At 50.5% G+C, this 17,643-nt stretch overlaps 1 protein-coding gene across 2 annotated transcripts in view; it reads left to right on the top strand.

Moving 5' to 3' along the window:
* The window catches only part of CCDC28B (coiled-coil domain containing 28B), an 80,080-nt gene extending 65,928 nt beyond the window's left edge, over positions 1–14,152 (top strand). The window contains exons 6-7 of one of the 2 annotated variants that reach the window (XR_011279567.1): positions 5,871–13,934; positions 13,986–14,152. Coding sequence is in view for 1 of the 2 variants with exons in the window: in XM_069622488.1 (XP_069478589.1) it covers positions 5,871–5,925 (55 nt within the window). In the remaining variant the exon portion in view is untranslated. Of the gene's footprint in view, positions 1–5,870 lie in introns of both variants that reach the window. The other variant, XM_069622488.1, reaches the window with a different exon arrangement.
* The last annotated feature ends 3,491 nt before the right edge of the window (positions 14,153–17,643 follow it).

Here is a 17,643-nt window from a genome sequence, read left to right as displayed (position 1 = left end):
CTCTCCACCACTCATGCACGCCTGTCACAATGGGCTTCTTTCTTATCCAACGGAGCAGGAGCGCGGGCAACTCCCCACCACTCATGCACGCCTGTCACAGTGGGCTTCTTTCTTATCCAATGGGGCAGGAGCACGGACATCTCTCCGCCACTCATGCACGCCTGTCACAGTGGGCTTCTTTCTTATCCAATGGAGCAGGAGTGTGGGCATCTCCCCACCACTCATGCACGCCTGTCACATTGGGCTTCTTTCTTATCCAATGGGGCAGGAGTGTGGGCATCTCCCCACCACTCATGCACGCCTGTCACATTGGGCTTCTTTCTTATCCAATGGATCAGGAGCACGGGCATCTCTCCACCACTCATGCACGCCTGTCACATTGGGCTTCTTTCTTATCCAATGGATCAGGAGCACGGGCATCTCTCCACCACTCATGCACGCCTGTCACAGTGGGCTTCTTTCTTATCCAATGGGGCAGGAGCACGGGCATCTCTCCACCACTCATGCACGCCTGTCACAGTGGGCTTCTTTCTTATCCAATGGGGCAGGAGCACGGGCATCTCTCCACCACTCATGCACGCCTGTCACAGTGGGCTTCTTCCAACCACTCATGCACGCCTGTCACAGTGGGCTTCTTCCAACCACTCATGCACGCCTGTCACAGTGGGCTTCTTTCTTATCCAATGGGGCAGGAGCGCGGGCATCTCCCCACCACTCATGCACGCCTGTCACAGTGGGATTCTTTCTTATCCAATGGAGCAGGAGCGCGGGCATCTCCCCAGCTCTCATGCACGCCTGTCACAGTGGGATTCTTTCTTATCCAATGGAGCAGGAGCACGGGCATCTCTCCACCACTCATGCACGCCTGTCACAGCGGGCTTCTTCCTACCACTCATGCACGCCTGTCACAGTGGGCTTCTTTCTTATCCAATGGAGCAGGAGCGCGGGCAACTCCCCACCACTCATGCACGCCTGCCACAGTAGGCTTCTTTCTTATCCAATGGGGCAGGAGCACGGACATCTCTCCGCGACTCATGCACGCCTGTCACAGTGGGCTTCTTCCCACCACTCAGGCACGCCTGTCACAGTGGGCTTCTTCCCACCACTCGGGCACGCCTGTCACAGTGGGCTTCTTTCTTATCCAATAGGGGAAGGAGCGCGGGCATCTCCCCACTACTCATGCACGCCTGTCACAGTGGGCTTCTTTCTTATTCAATGGGGCAGGAGCGCTGGCATCTCCCCACCACTCATGCACGCCTGTCACAATGGACTTCTTTCTTATCCAATGAGGCAGGAGCACGGACATCTCTCCACCACTCAGGCACGCCTCTCACAGTGGCATTCTTTCTTATCCAATGGGGCAGGAGCACAGGCATCTCCCCACCACTCATGCACGCCTGTCACAGTGGGCTTCTTTCTTATCCAATTGGGCAGGAGCGCGGGCATCTCCCCACCACTCATGCAGGCCTTTCACAATGGGCTTCTTTCTTATCCAATGGGGCAGGAGCACGGACATCTCTCCACCACTCATGCACGCCTGTCACAATGGGCTTCTTTCTTATCCAACGGAGCAGGAGCGCGGGCAACTCCCCACCACTCATGCACGCCTGTCACAGTGGGCTTCTTTCTTATCCAATGGGGCAGGAGCACGGACATCTCTCCGCCACTCATGCACGCCTGTCACAGTGGGCTTCTTTCTTATCCAATGGAGCAGGAGTGTGGGCATCTCCCCACCACTCATGCACGCCTGTCACATTGGGCTTCTTTCTTATCCAATGGGGCAGGAGTGTGGGCATCTCCCCACCACTCATGCACGCCTGTCACATTGGGCTTCTTTCTTATCCAATGGGGCAGGAGCGCTGGCATCTCTCCACCACTTATGCACGCCTTTCACAGTGGGCTTCTTCCCACCACTCATGCACGCCTGTCACAGTGGGCTTCTTCCAACCACTCATGCACGCCTGTCACAGTGGGCTTCTTTCTTATCCAATGGGGCAGGAGCACGGGCATCTCTCCACCACTCATGCACGCCTGTCACAGTGAGCTTCTTCCAACCACTCATGCACGCCTGTCACAGTGGGCTTCTTTCTTATCCAATGGGGCAGGAGCACGGGCATCTCTCCACCACTCATGCACGCCTGTCACAGTGGGCTTCTTTCTTATCCAATGGGGCAGGAGCACGGGCATCTCTCCACCACTCATGCACGCCTGTCACAGTGGGCTTCTTCCAACCACTCATGCACGCCTGTCACAGTGGGCTTCTTCCAACCACTCATGCACGCCTGTCACAGTGGGCTTCTTTCTTATCCAATGGGGCAGGAGCGCGGGCATCTCCCCACCACTCATGCACGCCTGTCACAATGGGCTTCTTTCTTATCCAATGGGGCAGGAGCACGGACATCTCTCCACCACTCATGCACGCCTGTCACAATGGGCTTCTTTCTTATCCAACGGAGCAGGAGCGCGGGCAACTCCCCACCACTCATGCACGCCTGTCACAGTGGGCTTCTTTCTTATCCAATGGGGCAGGAGCACGGACATCTCTCCACCACTCATGCACGCCTGTCACAGTGGGCTTCTTCCAACCACTCATGCACGCCTGTCACAGTGGGCTTCTTCCAACCACTCATGCACGCCTGTCACAGTGGGCTTCTTCCAACCACTCATGCACGCCTGTCACAGTGGGCTTCTTCCTTATCCAATGGGGCAGGAGCACGGGCATCTCTCCACCACTCATGCACGCCTGTCACAGTGAGCTTCTTCCAACCACTCATGCACGCCTGTCACAGTGGGCTTCTTTCTTATCCAATGGGACAGGAGCACGGGCATCTCTCCACCACTCATGCACGCCTGTCACAGTGGGCTTCTTTCTTATCCAATGGGGCAGGAGCACGGGCATCTCTCCACCACTCATGCACGCCTGTCACAGTGGGCTTCTTCCAACCACTCATGCACGCCTGTCACAGTGGGATTCTTCCAACCACTCATGCACGCCTGTCACAGTGGGCTTCTTTCTTATCCAATGGGGCAGGAGCGCGGGCATCTCCCCACCACTCATGCACGCCTGTCACAGTGGGATTCTTTCTTATCCAATGGAGCAGGAGCGCGGGCATCTCCCCAGCTCTCATGCACGCCTGTCACAGTGGGATTCTTTCTTATCCGAAGGAGCAGGAGCACGGGCATCTCTCCACCACTCATGCACGCCTGTCACAGCGGGCTTCTTCCTACCACTCATGCACGCCTGTCACAGTGGGCTTCTTTCTTATCCAATGGAGCAGGAGTGCGGGCAACTCCCCACCACTCATGCACGCCTGTCACAGTGGGCTTCTTTCTTATCCAATGGGGCAGGAGCACGGACATCTCTCCGCCACTCATGCACGCCTGTCACAGTGGGCTTCTTCCCACCACTCAGGCACGCCTGTCACAGTGGGCTTCTTCCCACCACTCGGGCACGCCTGTCACAGTGGGCTTCTTTCTTATCCAATAGGGGCAGGAGCGCGGGCATCTCCCCACCACTCATGCACGCCTGTCACAGTGGGCTTCTTTCTTATCCAATGGGGCAGGAGCACGGGCATCTCCCCACCACTCATGCACGCCTGTCACAGTGGGCTTCTTTCTTATCCAATGGGGCAGGAGCGCGGGCATCTCCCCACCACTCATGCACGCCTGTCACAGTGGACTTCTTTCTTATCCAATGAGGCAGGAGCACGGACATCTCTCCACCACTCAGGCACGCCTCTCACAGTGGCATTCTTTCTTATCCAATGGCGCAGGAGCACGGGCATCTCCCCACCACTCATGCACGCCTGTCACAGTGGGCTTCTTTCTTATCCAATTGGGCAGGAGCGCGGGCATCTCCCCACCACTCATGCACGCCTTTCACAATGGGCTTCTTTCTTATCCAATGGGGCAGGAGCACGGACATCTCTCCACCACTCATGCACGCCTGTCACAGTGGGCTTCTTCCTACCACTCATGCACGCCTGTCACAGTGGGCTTCTTTCTTATCCAGTGGGGCAGGAGCACGGGCATCTCTCCACCACTCATGCATGCCTGTCACAGTGGGCTTCTTCCCACCACTCAGGCACGACTGTCACAGTGGGCTTCTTTCTTATCCAATGGGGCAGGAGTACGGACATCTCTCCACCACTCATGCACGCCTGTCACAGTGGGCTTCTTTCTTATCCAATGGGCCATGAGGCGCAGGCATCTCCACACCACTCATGCACGCCTGTCACAGTAGGCTTCTTTCTTATCCAATTGGGCAGGAGCGCGGGCATCTCCCCACCACTCATGCACGCCTGTCACAGTGGGCTTCTTTCTTATCCAATGGGGCAGGAGCGCGGGCATCTCCCCACCACTCATGCACGCCTTTCACAGTGGGCTTCTCCCCACCACTCATGCACGCCTGTCACAGTGGGCTTCTTTCTTATCCAATGGAGCAGGAGCGCGGGCATCTCCCCAACACTCATGCACGCCTGTCACAGTGGGCTTCTTCCCACCACTCATGCACGCCTGTCACAGTGGGCTTCTTTCTTATCCAATGGAGCAGGAGCGCGGGCATCTCCCCAGCACTCATGCACGCCTGTCACAGTGGGCTTCTTTCTTATCCAATTGGGCAGGAGCGCGGGCATCTCCCCACCACTCATGCACGCCTGTCACAGTGGGCTTCTTTCTTATCCAATTGGGCAGGAGTGCGGGCATCTCCCCACCACTCATGCACGCCTGTCACAGTGGGCTTCTTTCTTATCCAATGGGGCAGGAGCGCGGGCATCTCCCCACCACTCATGCACGCCTTTCACAATGGGCTTCTTTCTTATCCAATAGGGCAGGAGCACGAGCATCTCTCCACCACTCATGCACGCCTGTCACAGTGGGCTTCTTCCTACCACTCATGCACGCCTGTCACAGTGGGCTTCTTTCTTATCGCATGGAGCAGGAGTGTGGGCATCTCCCCACCACTCATGCACGCCTGTCACAGTGGGCTTCTTTCTTATCCAATGGGGCAGGAGCGCAGGCATCTCCCCACCACTCGGGCATGCCTGTCACAGTGGGCTTATCCCCACCACTCATGCATGCCTGTCACAGTGGGCCTCTTTCTTCTCCAATGGGGCAGGAGCGCGGATATCTCTCCACCACTCAGACACGCCTGTCACAATGGGCTTCTTTCTTATCCAACGGAGCAGGAGCGCGGGCAACTCCCCACCACTCATGCACGCCTGTCACAGTGGGCTTCTTTCTTATCCAATGGGGCAGGAGCACGGACATCTCTCCACCACTCATGCACGCCTGTCACAGTGGGCTTCTTCCAACCACTCATGCACGCCTGTCACAGTTGGCTTCTTCCAACCACTCATGCACGCCTGTCACAGTGGGCTTCTTCCAACCACTCATGCACGCCTGTCACAGTGGGCTTCTTCCTTATCCAATGGGGCAGGAGCACGGGCATCTCTCCACCACTCATGCACGCCTGTCACAGTGAGCTTCTTCCAACCACTCATGCACGCCTGTCACAGTGGGCTTCTTTCTTATCCAATGGGGCAGGAGCACGGGCATCTCTCCACCACTCATGCACGCCTGTCACAGTGGGCTTCTTTCTTATCCAATGGGGCAGGAGCGCAGGCATTCCCCCCCACCACTCATGCACGCCTGTCACAGTGGGCTTCTTCCTACCACTCATGCACGCCTGTCACAGTGGGCTTCTTTCTTATCCCATGGAGCAGGAGTGTGGGCATCTCCCCACCACTCATGCACGCCTGTCACAGTGGGCTTCTTTCTTATCCAATGGGGCAGGAGCGCAGGCATTCCCCCCACCACTCATGCACGCCTGTCACTGTGGGGTTTAAGCTCTTTTTCCTTAACAGGCTCAGACAGAAACTGCATCTTTCCGAAAATTCGGACCCTCAGAAGTCTCCTCCGGCCTAGCTCTCGTGACCAGTGGACCACCTGGACACAGGCGGCATTTGCCATATATCGATAGTGACCGTCCAGTGGAGAAGAATCGGGGTGCAGTGTCCCCTGGAAGGGGCATGGGCGGTGTTTGAAATCCCAGCCTAAGGACATTCTAGTCTGTCCTGCTTCGCCAACCATTGAGAAGGCCCAGCTGGGCGTACAATGAAGATGCTCTTTTTAACGTGTATGTGAAGTGGGCAGGATTTTAACCAATAGCAACATGTGTGTTTTGCACTAGAAATAGGAACAGAATTGAGACTGTGCTGGGTTAGAACCAGGCCAGGGATCCAGGGTAGCAGCAAAGGTGGAAACTAAATGTGGAGGAGGCAGGTGCTGCAAGAGTAGGGTGGGGGGCTGGAGGAGCCTGAAAATATCTAGGCAACCCCCCCCCCCTGCAGAGCCTGGAGCTGTGAAACATGCATGCGTGGTGGGCGGGGCATAGCCATAATTGTCTTACAAAGGGGGCACGAAGCTAATCCAGTTGGGCCCACCGCAATGACATTAACATCTGTTAATGCCCACACAGCGCTGCTGAGTGGGCATTTACAGATTTTGGGTTGGCCTTGCCCGTTCAGGCCCTACTTTGCCTACGCCTCACGTGGGCGTACCAGAAATGTGTATACATGTGAATGAGAAAAATTTAACGCGGATTGGCTTATGCCGCCAAATGGAGGAGTCCATGTCATTTCCGGCATCAGCCTGCACGTGACTGACTCTGAGATCATTCTGATGGCCTTACAGAGACGAGTCTGGCAGGGCTACCCGGCCGCTCAACCAGAGACATCAGCCTGCACGTGACTGACTCTGAGATCATTCTGATGGCCTTACAGAGACGAGTCTGGCAGGGCTACCCGGCCGCTCAACCAGAGACATCAGCTTGCCATGTGACTGACTCTGATATCATTCTGATGGCCTTACAGAGACGAGTCTGGCAGGGCTACCCGGCCGCTCAACCAGAGACATCAGCCTGCACGTGACTGACTCTGAGATCATTCTGATGGCCTTACAGAGACGAGTCTGGCAGGGCTACCCGGCCGCTCAACCAGAGACATCAGCCTGCACGTGACTGACTCTGAGATCATTCTGATGGCCTTACAGAGACGAGTCTGGCAGGGCTACCCGGCCGCTCAACCAGAGACATCAGCTTGCCATGTGACTGACTCTGATATCATTCTGATGGCCTTACAGAGACGAGTCTGGCAGGGCTACCCGGCCGCTCAACCAGAGACATCAGCCTGCACGTGACTGACTCTGAGATCATTCTGATGGCCTTACAGAGACGAGTCTGGCAGGGCTACCCGGCCGCTCAACCAGAGACATCAGCTTGCCATGTGACTGACTCTGATATCATTCTGATGGCCTTACAGAGACGAGTCTGGCAGGGCTACCCGGCCGCTCAACCAGAGACATCAGCCTGCACGTGACTGACTCTGAGATCATTCTGATGGCCTTACAGAGACGAGTCTGGCAGGGCTACCCGGCCGCTCAACCAGAGACATCAGCCTGCACGTGACTGACTCTGAGATCATTCTGATGGCCTTACAGAGACGAATCTGGCAGGGCTACCCGGCCGCTCAACCAGAGACATCAGCTTGCCATGTGACTGACTCTGATATCATTCTGATGGCCTTACAGAGACGAGTCTGGCAGGGCTACCCGGCCGCTCAACCAGAGACATCAGCTTGCCATGTGACTGACTCTGATATCATTCTGATGGCCTTACAGAGACAAGTCTGGCAGGGCTACCTGACCGCCTAGGCAGAGGCATCTGCTTCACATGTGACTGACTCTATCCCACCCATTGACCATAGTACTTGCTGTAGCCTGACGAGGGACTGACTGTACAGTCTTAACCTCCTTACCTACTATACAACCTATATGACTGCCACAGCGCTCTCGGTGCAGCGCCGGACGGAGATACCATGTGAATAAATCCAAGTCCTACAGGCTCAGATGTGAGCCTGACCTCTGACTTTGACCCAGCCCTGCCAACCTTTCAACGCTCTGCCTAACCAATGTGTTTGATAATGCCGTTTCAGAGAACTCGTTGCTTAGTCTGGTCCTTCCAAAAGCGCGCAGCTCTTCTGCAGGGCCTTCCTCACAGTGGAGGTTCCGCAAAGGTCCTCGCTTGGGCGATGCTCATTAGTCAGTGACGCCTCCACCTGGGGTCGTTTTACTTGGACACACAAGTTGCACTGAGCCTCAGTGCAAACGGTCCCCTGTGTGCAGGTCACACGTCACACTTCCAGCCGATTCCTATTTCACCGTCTGCTTTTACCAGATGGTCATCTTAGGCAGATTCCATATACATGCATTGCGTTGCTGCCATCATGAACATTCATGCTGGTGTCAATGCATGGGCCAGGCAGAGCCAGAACTGATGGTGGGCTTCTGAAGTCTGTCCCCACCTCCACCTGACCGAGTGTAGAGAAACACTGATCGGTAACCATGGCAGTAAAAGTGTACTACTCCATAGGATCCGCAGAACGACCCACAACGAGGTTAAAGGTCTGGTAGATAATGATGTGCTCGGCCCCCTCAGGATCAAGGTGACGAAGTACAGCATCAAGGCCGTGCCCGAGCATCGTTTATGCTATGTAAGGCTGGCGAATGGAACGCATCGACTGTATAGGTGCTGCGCACTGGCCCGCCTTCAAATACTTGGCTGCACTTTCAGAGCGCAATGTTCTTGAGGAACTTGGTTGAGGAAAGCTTTAACGTAGGTCTGGGTCTTAAAAGTTGGTCAGTGTAGGCTTAGAGGGACCTCAATTTGCCTGTGTCCAAGAGCAGTCTTTGACCTCTCGTACACCGTCACAGTTAGGCCAGCGCCAAGGATCCACTGGAACACTTCACATGAGTACTGGGCCTGCACTGGCCACCCAGACAGAGAGTTGTGATGTCAGTCCCCTCCAGCACCTGCTTCAGCAGCCGCTGCCAGGCTGCTGCCAGGCTAGTACTGGGCATTCTTCACGATGAAAGACATACCAGGGAAACCAAACCAAGCTGATTGTGTCCAGTGTCCTGGTTGTCGGAGGGACTTCCCAAAAATAACAGATCAGGTTCGCAGGTGTGATGCAAGGCACAGGAATACTAGGAGCAGGATGCTACATTCCAAGGAAAGCCACATTCCCTGTTTCACTTCCCAATCAGTAGCCTTCTGCACAACATGTGCCCTCAAGTTCTCCAACCTGCCTTCTCATCAACCACAGACTAGGTGAGATCATTTTGATTGGAAGTCAGAAGAACAATGAATCAGATTTTATGAACGGATATGGATGTTGACTTTCAGATTATAATATTGAGGGAAGATTGAAGATTGGAAGATCTGAGCTATCCACAGAGGTGCTGTTTTTTTTTTTGTTTTTTTTAAGAGCGGCACTCTCTGCAAAAAAAGAATATTTTGAGAGATTGGAAAAACGTTGCAGTGCCTAGCAGGTCTGCTTGGATTGATGATTTATGCGAAATGTCTCAAATGGAGAGGGTAATATTGAGCAAAAGGAAAAAAATTGAATTTGTATGATGTAATATGGGGGAGGTTCTTGGAGCTAATGTAAAAACTGGACAGACCAGGCCCATGTTTTTGTAAACTTGTATGTATTGTTGTACTATAGTAAATCCAATAAACATGTGAATATAATAGAAAACCCTAACTAGGGTGACAGGCCTGTATAATGGGTAACCCACATGTTCTTGGGTACAAAAATGATTCTTTTTTTTAGATTTGTTTTTATTTAAGAAAACGTGTTTTCCATTTTACATAGGAACTTTTCACACTAATTTCCTTATACACAATACAGTTAAAAAAAAAACAGAATAAACTCAATAACACGCCCAAAAGGAAGGAAAATCAGGGAACGCTTTGCCAAACACTCCTGTCACCTTAGTCCCCGATTGCAGTCCACTCATCCTCCACTGCTGTACAATTAGGTTCAATTTTGCAAAGATGATTTCCAGTAATTTTCTCAGTGTGAGTATCAAAGCCTGATCATTGGCCATCATAAGCCAATCCCATAAGAACTCGGTCAGGACCAATTCCATGGAGTGAACAAAGGAGCCTAATAATCTAATCCTTTCTTCCAGAAAGGCTGGACACTTTAGCACTAAGTGAAATAATGATTCCTTCTCTGAGTCGCAACATGCCCGAACCACGCAAAGTTCTTGACAATTCCAGCTTTGGGCCAATGACTTCCATTGTAGGCAAAGCGTTTAACCAGAAGTTTAAATACCAGCTCCTGTATATTTGAGAAGGGAATTTAAGTATGTATAGTCTTAGAATGGACTTAGGCATATAATGAATGGGTTTGCCTCTAGGCAGCTTCAGTCTGTACTGGACTTAAATACCAGCTCCTGTATATTTGAGAAGGGAATTTAAGTATGTATAGTCTTAGAATGGGCTTAGGCATATAATGAATGGGTTTGCCTCTAGGCAGCTTCAGTCTGTACTGGACTTAAATACCAGCTCCTGTATATTTGAGAAGGGAATTTAAGTATGTATAGTCTTAGAATGGACTTAGGCATATAATGAATGGGTTTGCCTCTAAGCAGCTTCAGTCTGTACTGGACTTAAATACCAGCTCCTGTATATTTGAGAAGGGAATTTAAGTATGTATAGTCTTAGAATGGACTTAGGCATATAATGAATGGGTTTGCCTCTAAGCAGCTTCAGTCTGTACTGGACTTAAATACCAGCTCCTGTATATTTGAGAAGGGAATTTAAGTATGTATAGTCTTAGAATGGGCTGAGGCAGATAATGAATGGGTTTGCCTCTAGGCAGCTTCAGTCTGTACTGGACTTAAATACCAGCTCCTGTATATTTGAGAAGGGGATTTAAGTATGTATAGTCTTAGAATGGGCTGAGGCAGATAATGAATGGGTTTGCCTCTAGGCAGCTTCAGTCTGTACTGGACTTAAATACCAGCTCCTGTATATTTGAGAAGGGAATTTAAGTATGTAAAGTCTTAGAATGGGCTGAGGCAGATAATGAATGGGTTTGCCTCTAGGCAGCTTCAGTCTGTACTGGACTTAAATACCAGCTCCTGTATATTTGAGAAGGGAATTTAAGTATGTATAGTCCTAGAATGGGCTGAGGCAGATAATGAATGGGTTTGCCTCTAGGCAGCTTCAGTCTGTACTCGTATCACATCGTCTGACCTTATTCTTCTTAACAGTCAGATTCTGACATTTCAAGCAATGTTAACTCCTCAAAAAGATACAGCGTTGATGCCGCTTTTTCAAGAGAGGACACGACTTCTGCCTGTTTGTTAAATCCTCGCTCAGGTAAAACCCCAACTGGTCTCCTCTGCCAATAACAGCTTATAGAACAGAGTCAGACTTGGTTTCATATACTGTGCCCACCATGACGGTAAGCCAAACTCCAGATGAAATACACTAATCAGGGTTGATTTAGAGAGTCCCAGGACTGCCCTCCAAATCTTACCTTCCAGGGAGTCTAGAAATATTCAATTTTTAAAAGAAATCAATTCACATCCATTCAATCCGGTCGCTGTAACTTTAAGTTTCTACAGTTCAATGAGTGGTGCTAGAGAGAGCAAACACAATTTCCTCTTCAAAAAGTTCATGAGAGAGATATAGGCCAGCACCTTCTCCTTCGTTTTCTCCGTTTGATTATTGACTAGGCATTTAGAAGAGATCGGCAGACCTAAGTAGCTTATAGTAGTTACCCTGGTAACTGGTTGGTCATTCAGTCTCCAAACAAAAGGTTTTATCTTACGCGTTTTAGTAAAGGTCATTATAAAAGATTTCGAGGGATTTATTTTTCGCTGGTTTTCTCATGGGTATCTTTCCACCCCCTCCAGTGTTCTCTGTAACCCTGCCTGCATGTAATCTATCAAAGCAAGCTCGTCTGCGTTGTGCACATCTCTTCCAGCATTGACTTTCCTCCCAGAGATCTATCTTCCAGGCAGAGATTAAAGAGTGTAGGCACTAAGGTGCACCCTTGTTGCACACCTTTATTATCACCAATAGCACTGGACTCTTCCCCCTGGTTGTTCAGTCTAATCTTCTTGACTGAATTTCCTGTGCACAGTAACTGAATCATTTCGAGAAGGCCCTTGTCAATCTTCCACATTGTTAATTTTTTAAAGTCTATTAATATCAATATTGTCAAAAGCTGCCTCTAGATCGATGACTGCAATATAGAGTGATTTGCCAAGTTTCCTGCCTGTGTCTGAAACGCAGGCACAGAGTGTAAGCATCTGAAATGCAGGTACAGATTGTAAGCATCTGAAATGCAGGCACAGATTGTAAGCGCACTCATGATAGTCCCAACCCCTTATCGAAAGGCTGTTTGCAAAGGGCTAAGTATCCTATTAGACTCCACCCAGGCAGTCAGATCTTTCGATATTAATTTAGAGAAATGTTTTGCAGAGGAGTCTATTAGGGCGATTGGACGATAATTAGCTGGCATAGCTTTATCACCTCTCTTAAAAATTGGAACCGTCAATGCTCTCTGGCCTTCGAATTGGAAACCCTTCCATATAGGAAGAACATCTGGGGTGTGGGTGATAATCCTGCGACTACTCTTGTGGGTTAAGTGTAGGAGATCCATTTACAGCTGTTGCAGCCCTACCAGATGTTGGCGCACATTATCCCTTTGAAGAGAGCATGTGTGCCAGTAATCAGGAACCCAGAGCTCCCTAAAACTTTGGATCTGGGAAAGTCTTTCAAGAACTGTTCCTACAAAGCGGAATTACTCAAGTGATCGTCCTTGATGTTTGCACTGATACTGGTTTCTGAGTAGTTGGGCTTGTTGCTTTCTGTAGGTTCTTACTGGGATTGGCACCAACCCTCTGTATCTACTGTAGGCTCTTCTGGGCAACTACCCCCTGTGTTCTCTGGATGACTCTCCTTGGCATTGAGCACCCATCCTCTTTACATACCATACGTCCTCCTGGACACCCCTCAAGGGCTGCTTCTGATCGTAAGCCGCCTCTGTATGGAGCCTGTTAGCTTCCCGCACGGTGACATCATTCACAGCCTGTAAACCAGAACCACCGTCCAAGTCCTTTCCATGAGGCAATTCCAGAGCCAATCAGCAAACCTCGCATTTCAAACCCTGTTTTTTTCTTGCTGTTCCAAAAAGAATCTTTGTTGTTGTGGAATTCAGACTTTGAAGAGGGAGACGTTCCACTGCTTCTCCTACTGAGTGACAATCTGTCTTCGTGGTCACTCGTACCTATGACTGAACTAAGTGCCACTGAGAGGCTGTAGAGTGGGTGGAGGGGTGCCCCTTTCCACAATGCCTTGCCAGGACACCCTATTCTTTGGACTCAATAACTCCAGATCTCGTGTTGAAACATGCCTGCAGAAGCCAAGTAGGAGTACAAGGGAAGATTAAGGGAAACAGGCAGTCCCACAGTCGCGCACTGAGGGCACAGGGCAGCTACCTGACTGTTCCCCACAAACACACCACACATGGTGGAACCCTGGGCACTGGGAAACACTCATAGTCGTGGGAGGCTGCCACAACACCTAAGCGCGCTTGGTGAGTCCAGTACCTGCACCTGAGGCCTCACCATAGGCCTGTGCTGGCATAGGCAGTGAAAAGTGCCTACCATCAAAGCAGGCGTGGGCAGGAGAGCATGGGGTGATTAGGTAATGGAGCAGGGACAGGCAGAGTGTACAAGGGTAGCCCGTGATTAATAAGGACCAGGGCAAGCAAGGCACATGTGTACACAGAGAGGCTGGAATCATACACCACCAGAGCAGGCACAGTACAGGTCTACGAGGATAGTCTGGGAATACTGTACTGGTGCAGGCACTGAAATTGTAAATAAGGTGAGCCTGAGCAAGTGCTGTACCAGAGGCTGCACAGGCAGTGTGTACAAGGAGAGACTGAGATAATACAGCACCGGTGCAGGCACTGAAAGTGTATATAAGGAGAGCCTGAGAAAATACGATACCAGAGGAGGCACAGGCAGTGGGTACAAGGAGAGACCGAGATAATACAGCACCAGAGCAGGCACTGAAAGTGTATATACAGAGAACCTGAGCAAATACGGTACCAGAGGAGGCACAGCCATGACAATGCGGAACAGCACTGCGATGCTATGTTACCATGTAAGGTGCACTGGGCTTGCACAGGGAGGGCCCTCTGTTGAGCCTTTTACTTTTGTGTGAGTAGAAAACGATTTCTAGAGTTTAATGAAATTGAGAAATAAACTTGTTTTGAAATTCTCACAGCTGTTGTATTTATTTTTACTGGGCCATGGTGGTTTTAAGTTGCTGGGGGCCTACAGCGTTGTTGCGGGGAGAGGTGAACGTTGGAAATGACAGATATAGGAACACTTTTTTGGGACGACTCTAGTGTTGGACTCTGCAGACGGCAGAACTGGGAAAACCTCAGACCTCTCAATGAATATTTAGAAGGCCATTCAGCTCAGATTTCATGAAAGCAAGCTGCATACCGTGACAAAGTCACAGTGCCAACATTGCATCCAGCCCACTGTCCACCTGAGAGTAGGACTGACAGGACCAGCCCTGAACTATTACCAAAGCCCTGAGAGCAACTAGTTAGGGACTACCATGTCCCAAAGAAACCAGGTATTCAGGACTCCATCTGCCAAGAATCATCAGGTTTTGAAATCCAAAACCTGTAGTGGATTCTGGAATGTCTTCCAGAGATTCAGGAAAAGATATGAGGTGTCATGACAAGTTTGCTGGTCCATAAACAAAGGTAACGGTAAGCTCACCGGCACCCTTGTTTCCGGACCAGCAAACTACGTGTTTCCCTGCCGTAGCCGCTGTGCCCGACAGGTCTGACCCTGCAGGGCGCAGCAGTCATGGTAGTCAAAGCTGTCACGTAAACACTGGCACCATTATCAACGGTGCCGGTGTTTCCGTGTCCCCACTCCCATAGAGTCCTATGGGACTGTATGGGAATGGGGATTTACAAATTTACCGGCACCTGACTTCCTGGCCGCCGGTCTCGTAATGAGCCGATGGCACTGGGAAGTCCGGCACTGGTACATGTTTACGGGTCCGGCGACAACCCGCCGGTAGCACCGGCAGGGTTACCACCGGACCCGTAATGAGGCCCATGCTGTGGGGAAACACTAGCACATCCAGAGTGACCCTCTTAGTTAATAGGTGCTGATCCTGGAAGGGAAACATCAAACTTATCCCAACTCCCCTTACCCCTCCCAGCAGCAGTGGTTGTAAAGGAGAACAATTTTCTCCCTCCCCTGAAGCCGTTAAGGAAAGAAATAATCACTTCGCACTCCCCAAAGGAAAAATTATTTTGCACAGATAGGAACTTACTAGAGGTTTTGCTCTCCCTTGTGATGGCCTTTGAAATGCCAGAAACCACACAACCATCTTCTGTGCAGGAGGGAAGCCAGGAGGAAAGGCAGAAGCATAGCAGCAGCCAATCCCCAGCTCTTGGGCAGCAAACAAAATAAAATCTAAAATGGCTACAAGCCTTTTTAACGACTTCCCTCCCCTGGCTTGGAATAGGAAGCCAATTAACCAATCAATTTGAATTTTTGCCTCAGCTATTGGGACGCTTCGAGGCTGAGAATCACTGACAGTGTCTTTGGGTTGGGAGCTGAGGAGAGGTGAGAAAGTTCGAGGGCACCATAGAAGGGAAGCCATTCAGCCCAGATGAGGGATGGGCTCCGGTGAGGTTGAGGTAAGCCCCTTAAGCCCCAGAGTGTTTTCAAGTGAGGGGGAGAAGAGCCCCCTGAACCCCAGAAGAGGGGTGTGCTCGTCTGAGGAGGAGAGGAGCCCTGTGAGCCCAAATGGGGCAGGGGGAGCTCCTGTGAGGGGGGAGAGCCCCTGGAGACCAGAAGAAAGAGACCACTGACCTAAAAGAAGGGGTGGATGAAATGTAATAAGAGAGAGTGACTTTGATCCCTTGCAAAGGGAATGTGTAACATAAGTGGCAAACCCCTTGAACTGCAGAGGAGGGGTGTGCTCCAGTGAGGGGGAGGAGAGCCCACAGACCAGAAGACTTTGATCCGTAGGAGAGAGGATATGTAATAGAGCGAAAGAGCCCCTTGGCATGGATGAGGGGAGTAACAGGGAGAAAGAGAGCCCCAAGAAGATATGATGTAATATGATTGGTTATTTGTAACAGGCTTAATACCCAGTGGTTTCTAAGTGCGGACCCAGGGATCGAACCTGCGGTGCCCCGTGTCGTCTTGCTTCCAAGGTGAGCACGTTGTCCATGAGCTATCCTCCCGAGACAGAAGGGGAAGGGTTTTGGGACAATTGGCAAAGGGAGAAAGCCATAAAATCCCAAGAGAGGTGGAGGAGCCTTTTGGTTACTAGAAAAAAGGATAAGAACTGAGCGCTAGAAATCGCTGAGCAGAGACCACCATATCTGGAACTGTGTGTGCCTTTTTATTTGCCGTCCTTCATATATACTCCTGCTTTCAAGAACTACGTTTCCCAGGAACCTTTATGTTACAGCCATCCTGAAACAATTTCCTTGCAAGTCTTTTTTTATTTTTGCTTAATAAAACCCCTTAATGTTATTCCGGTGTAAGTAGTTGTGTGTTCTGCGGTAGGTCAGAAGAAGGAGACAGACAAAGAGGAGGCATTTCTACGTGTGATTCTGTTCAAATAATAAACATAAGGCCTATGTTTCCATACCAAAACAGGTTTTCCCTACTCAACTGAAATCTCACTAGGGTGAGCATTGTCAGTGATGTAGTCCAAATCAAACTAGTCCGTCCTCCGTCCAAAAACCACCCTACGCTGACCCTACCACTAAAGATTGTATCAACAAAACAAAAAAAAGGGGTTCTAGGAGAATGACTCCCTTCTCCTGGAAAGGCCTTCTCAGACTCAACAGTCTATCTGCAGTTAATCAGTTTCCTTTAATTCCTCTTCCACCTTCTCTCAGGAATCCCCTGTCTTGTTTATTTAAAGTTCCTTATTTCCCCACTCGAGGATCTTGGCTTTTATTCCTCAGACTTTTTTTTTGCCTCAATATCTCTCTCACTTGTACTTGTCTCACAGTCTCTCATTCCACGGAGACCAGTGTCTCTGGTTTCTTTCACCACTTTATCTTCCAAGTACTTTCTTTTATGGGTACCACCATGTAGGTTCTTCTGTTAGTCTTTGCGATTGTCTTGGTCTGCCCAACCCCAAAGACAAGTATTATTAGTTTTTTGACTTTCTTCAGTATCTTTTCTGCTTTGTAATCACTGGGACAAGTGTGAGCAGTCTGACCGGCCTGCAGCTCCTTGTTGCTGGATGGATGTCACCCTGGAAGGCAGCGCTTCTCATCAGCTGCCCCTTCCCAGCAGCACAGTAACCATCCTCGTCACCAGTGATATAAACTAAGCCTCCTTCACCAATCAGGAACACCAGAAGGTAAGTAGTTTACATGTAGGTTTATTTCTCTTAGTTCTTAAGTAGAGAAAGCACTGGGACATCCATCTAGCCCAGCACCTTAGCTCCAACTGACACCAGTAGAACCCTGTACACCAAACATACATCAACATTCCACCTGGAGTCCCAGTGACATCACCACACCAACACTCCACCTAGAATGTCAGTGACATCGCCACCATCACAACACTCATAGCCATAATCAATCCCAGCACAGATTATGACATATGCTCCTCTCTTCAACCATCACAACACTCATAGCCATAATCAATCCCAGCACAGATTATGACATATGCTCCTCTCTTCAACCAACACAACACTCATAGCCATAA

The sequence above is a fragment of the Ambystoma mexicanum genome, chromosome 11 (genome assembly GCF_040938575.1).
Source record: "Ambystoma mexicanum isolate Mex_15411 chromosome 11, UKY_AmexF1_1, whole genome shotgun sequence".
Lineage (NCBI taxonomy): Eukaryota > Metazoa > Chordata > Amphibia > Caudata > Ambystomatidae > Ambystoma > Ambystoma mexicanum.
This window is presented reverse-complemented; position numbering and strand designations above follow the sequence as displayed.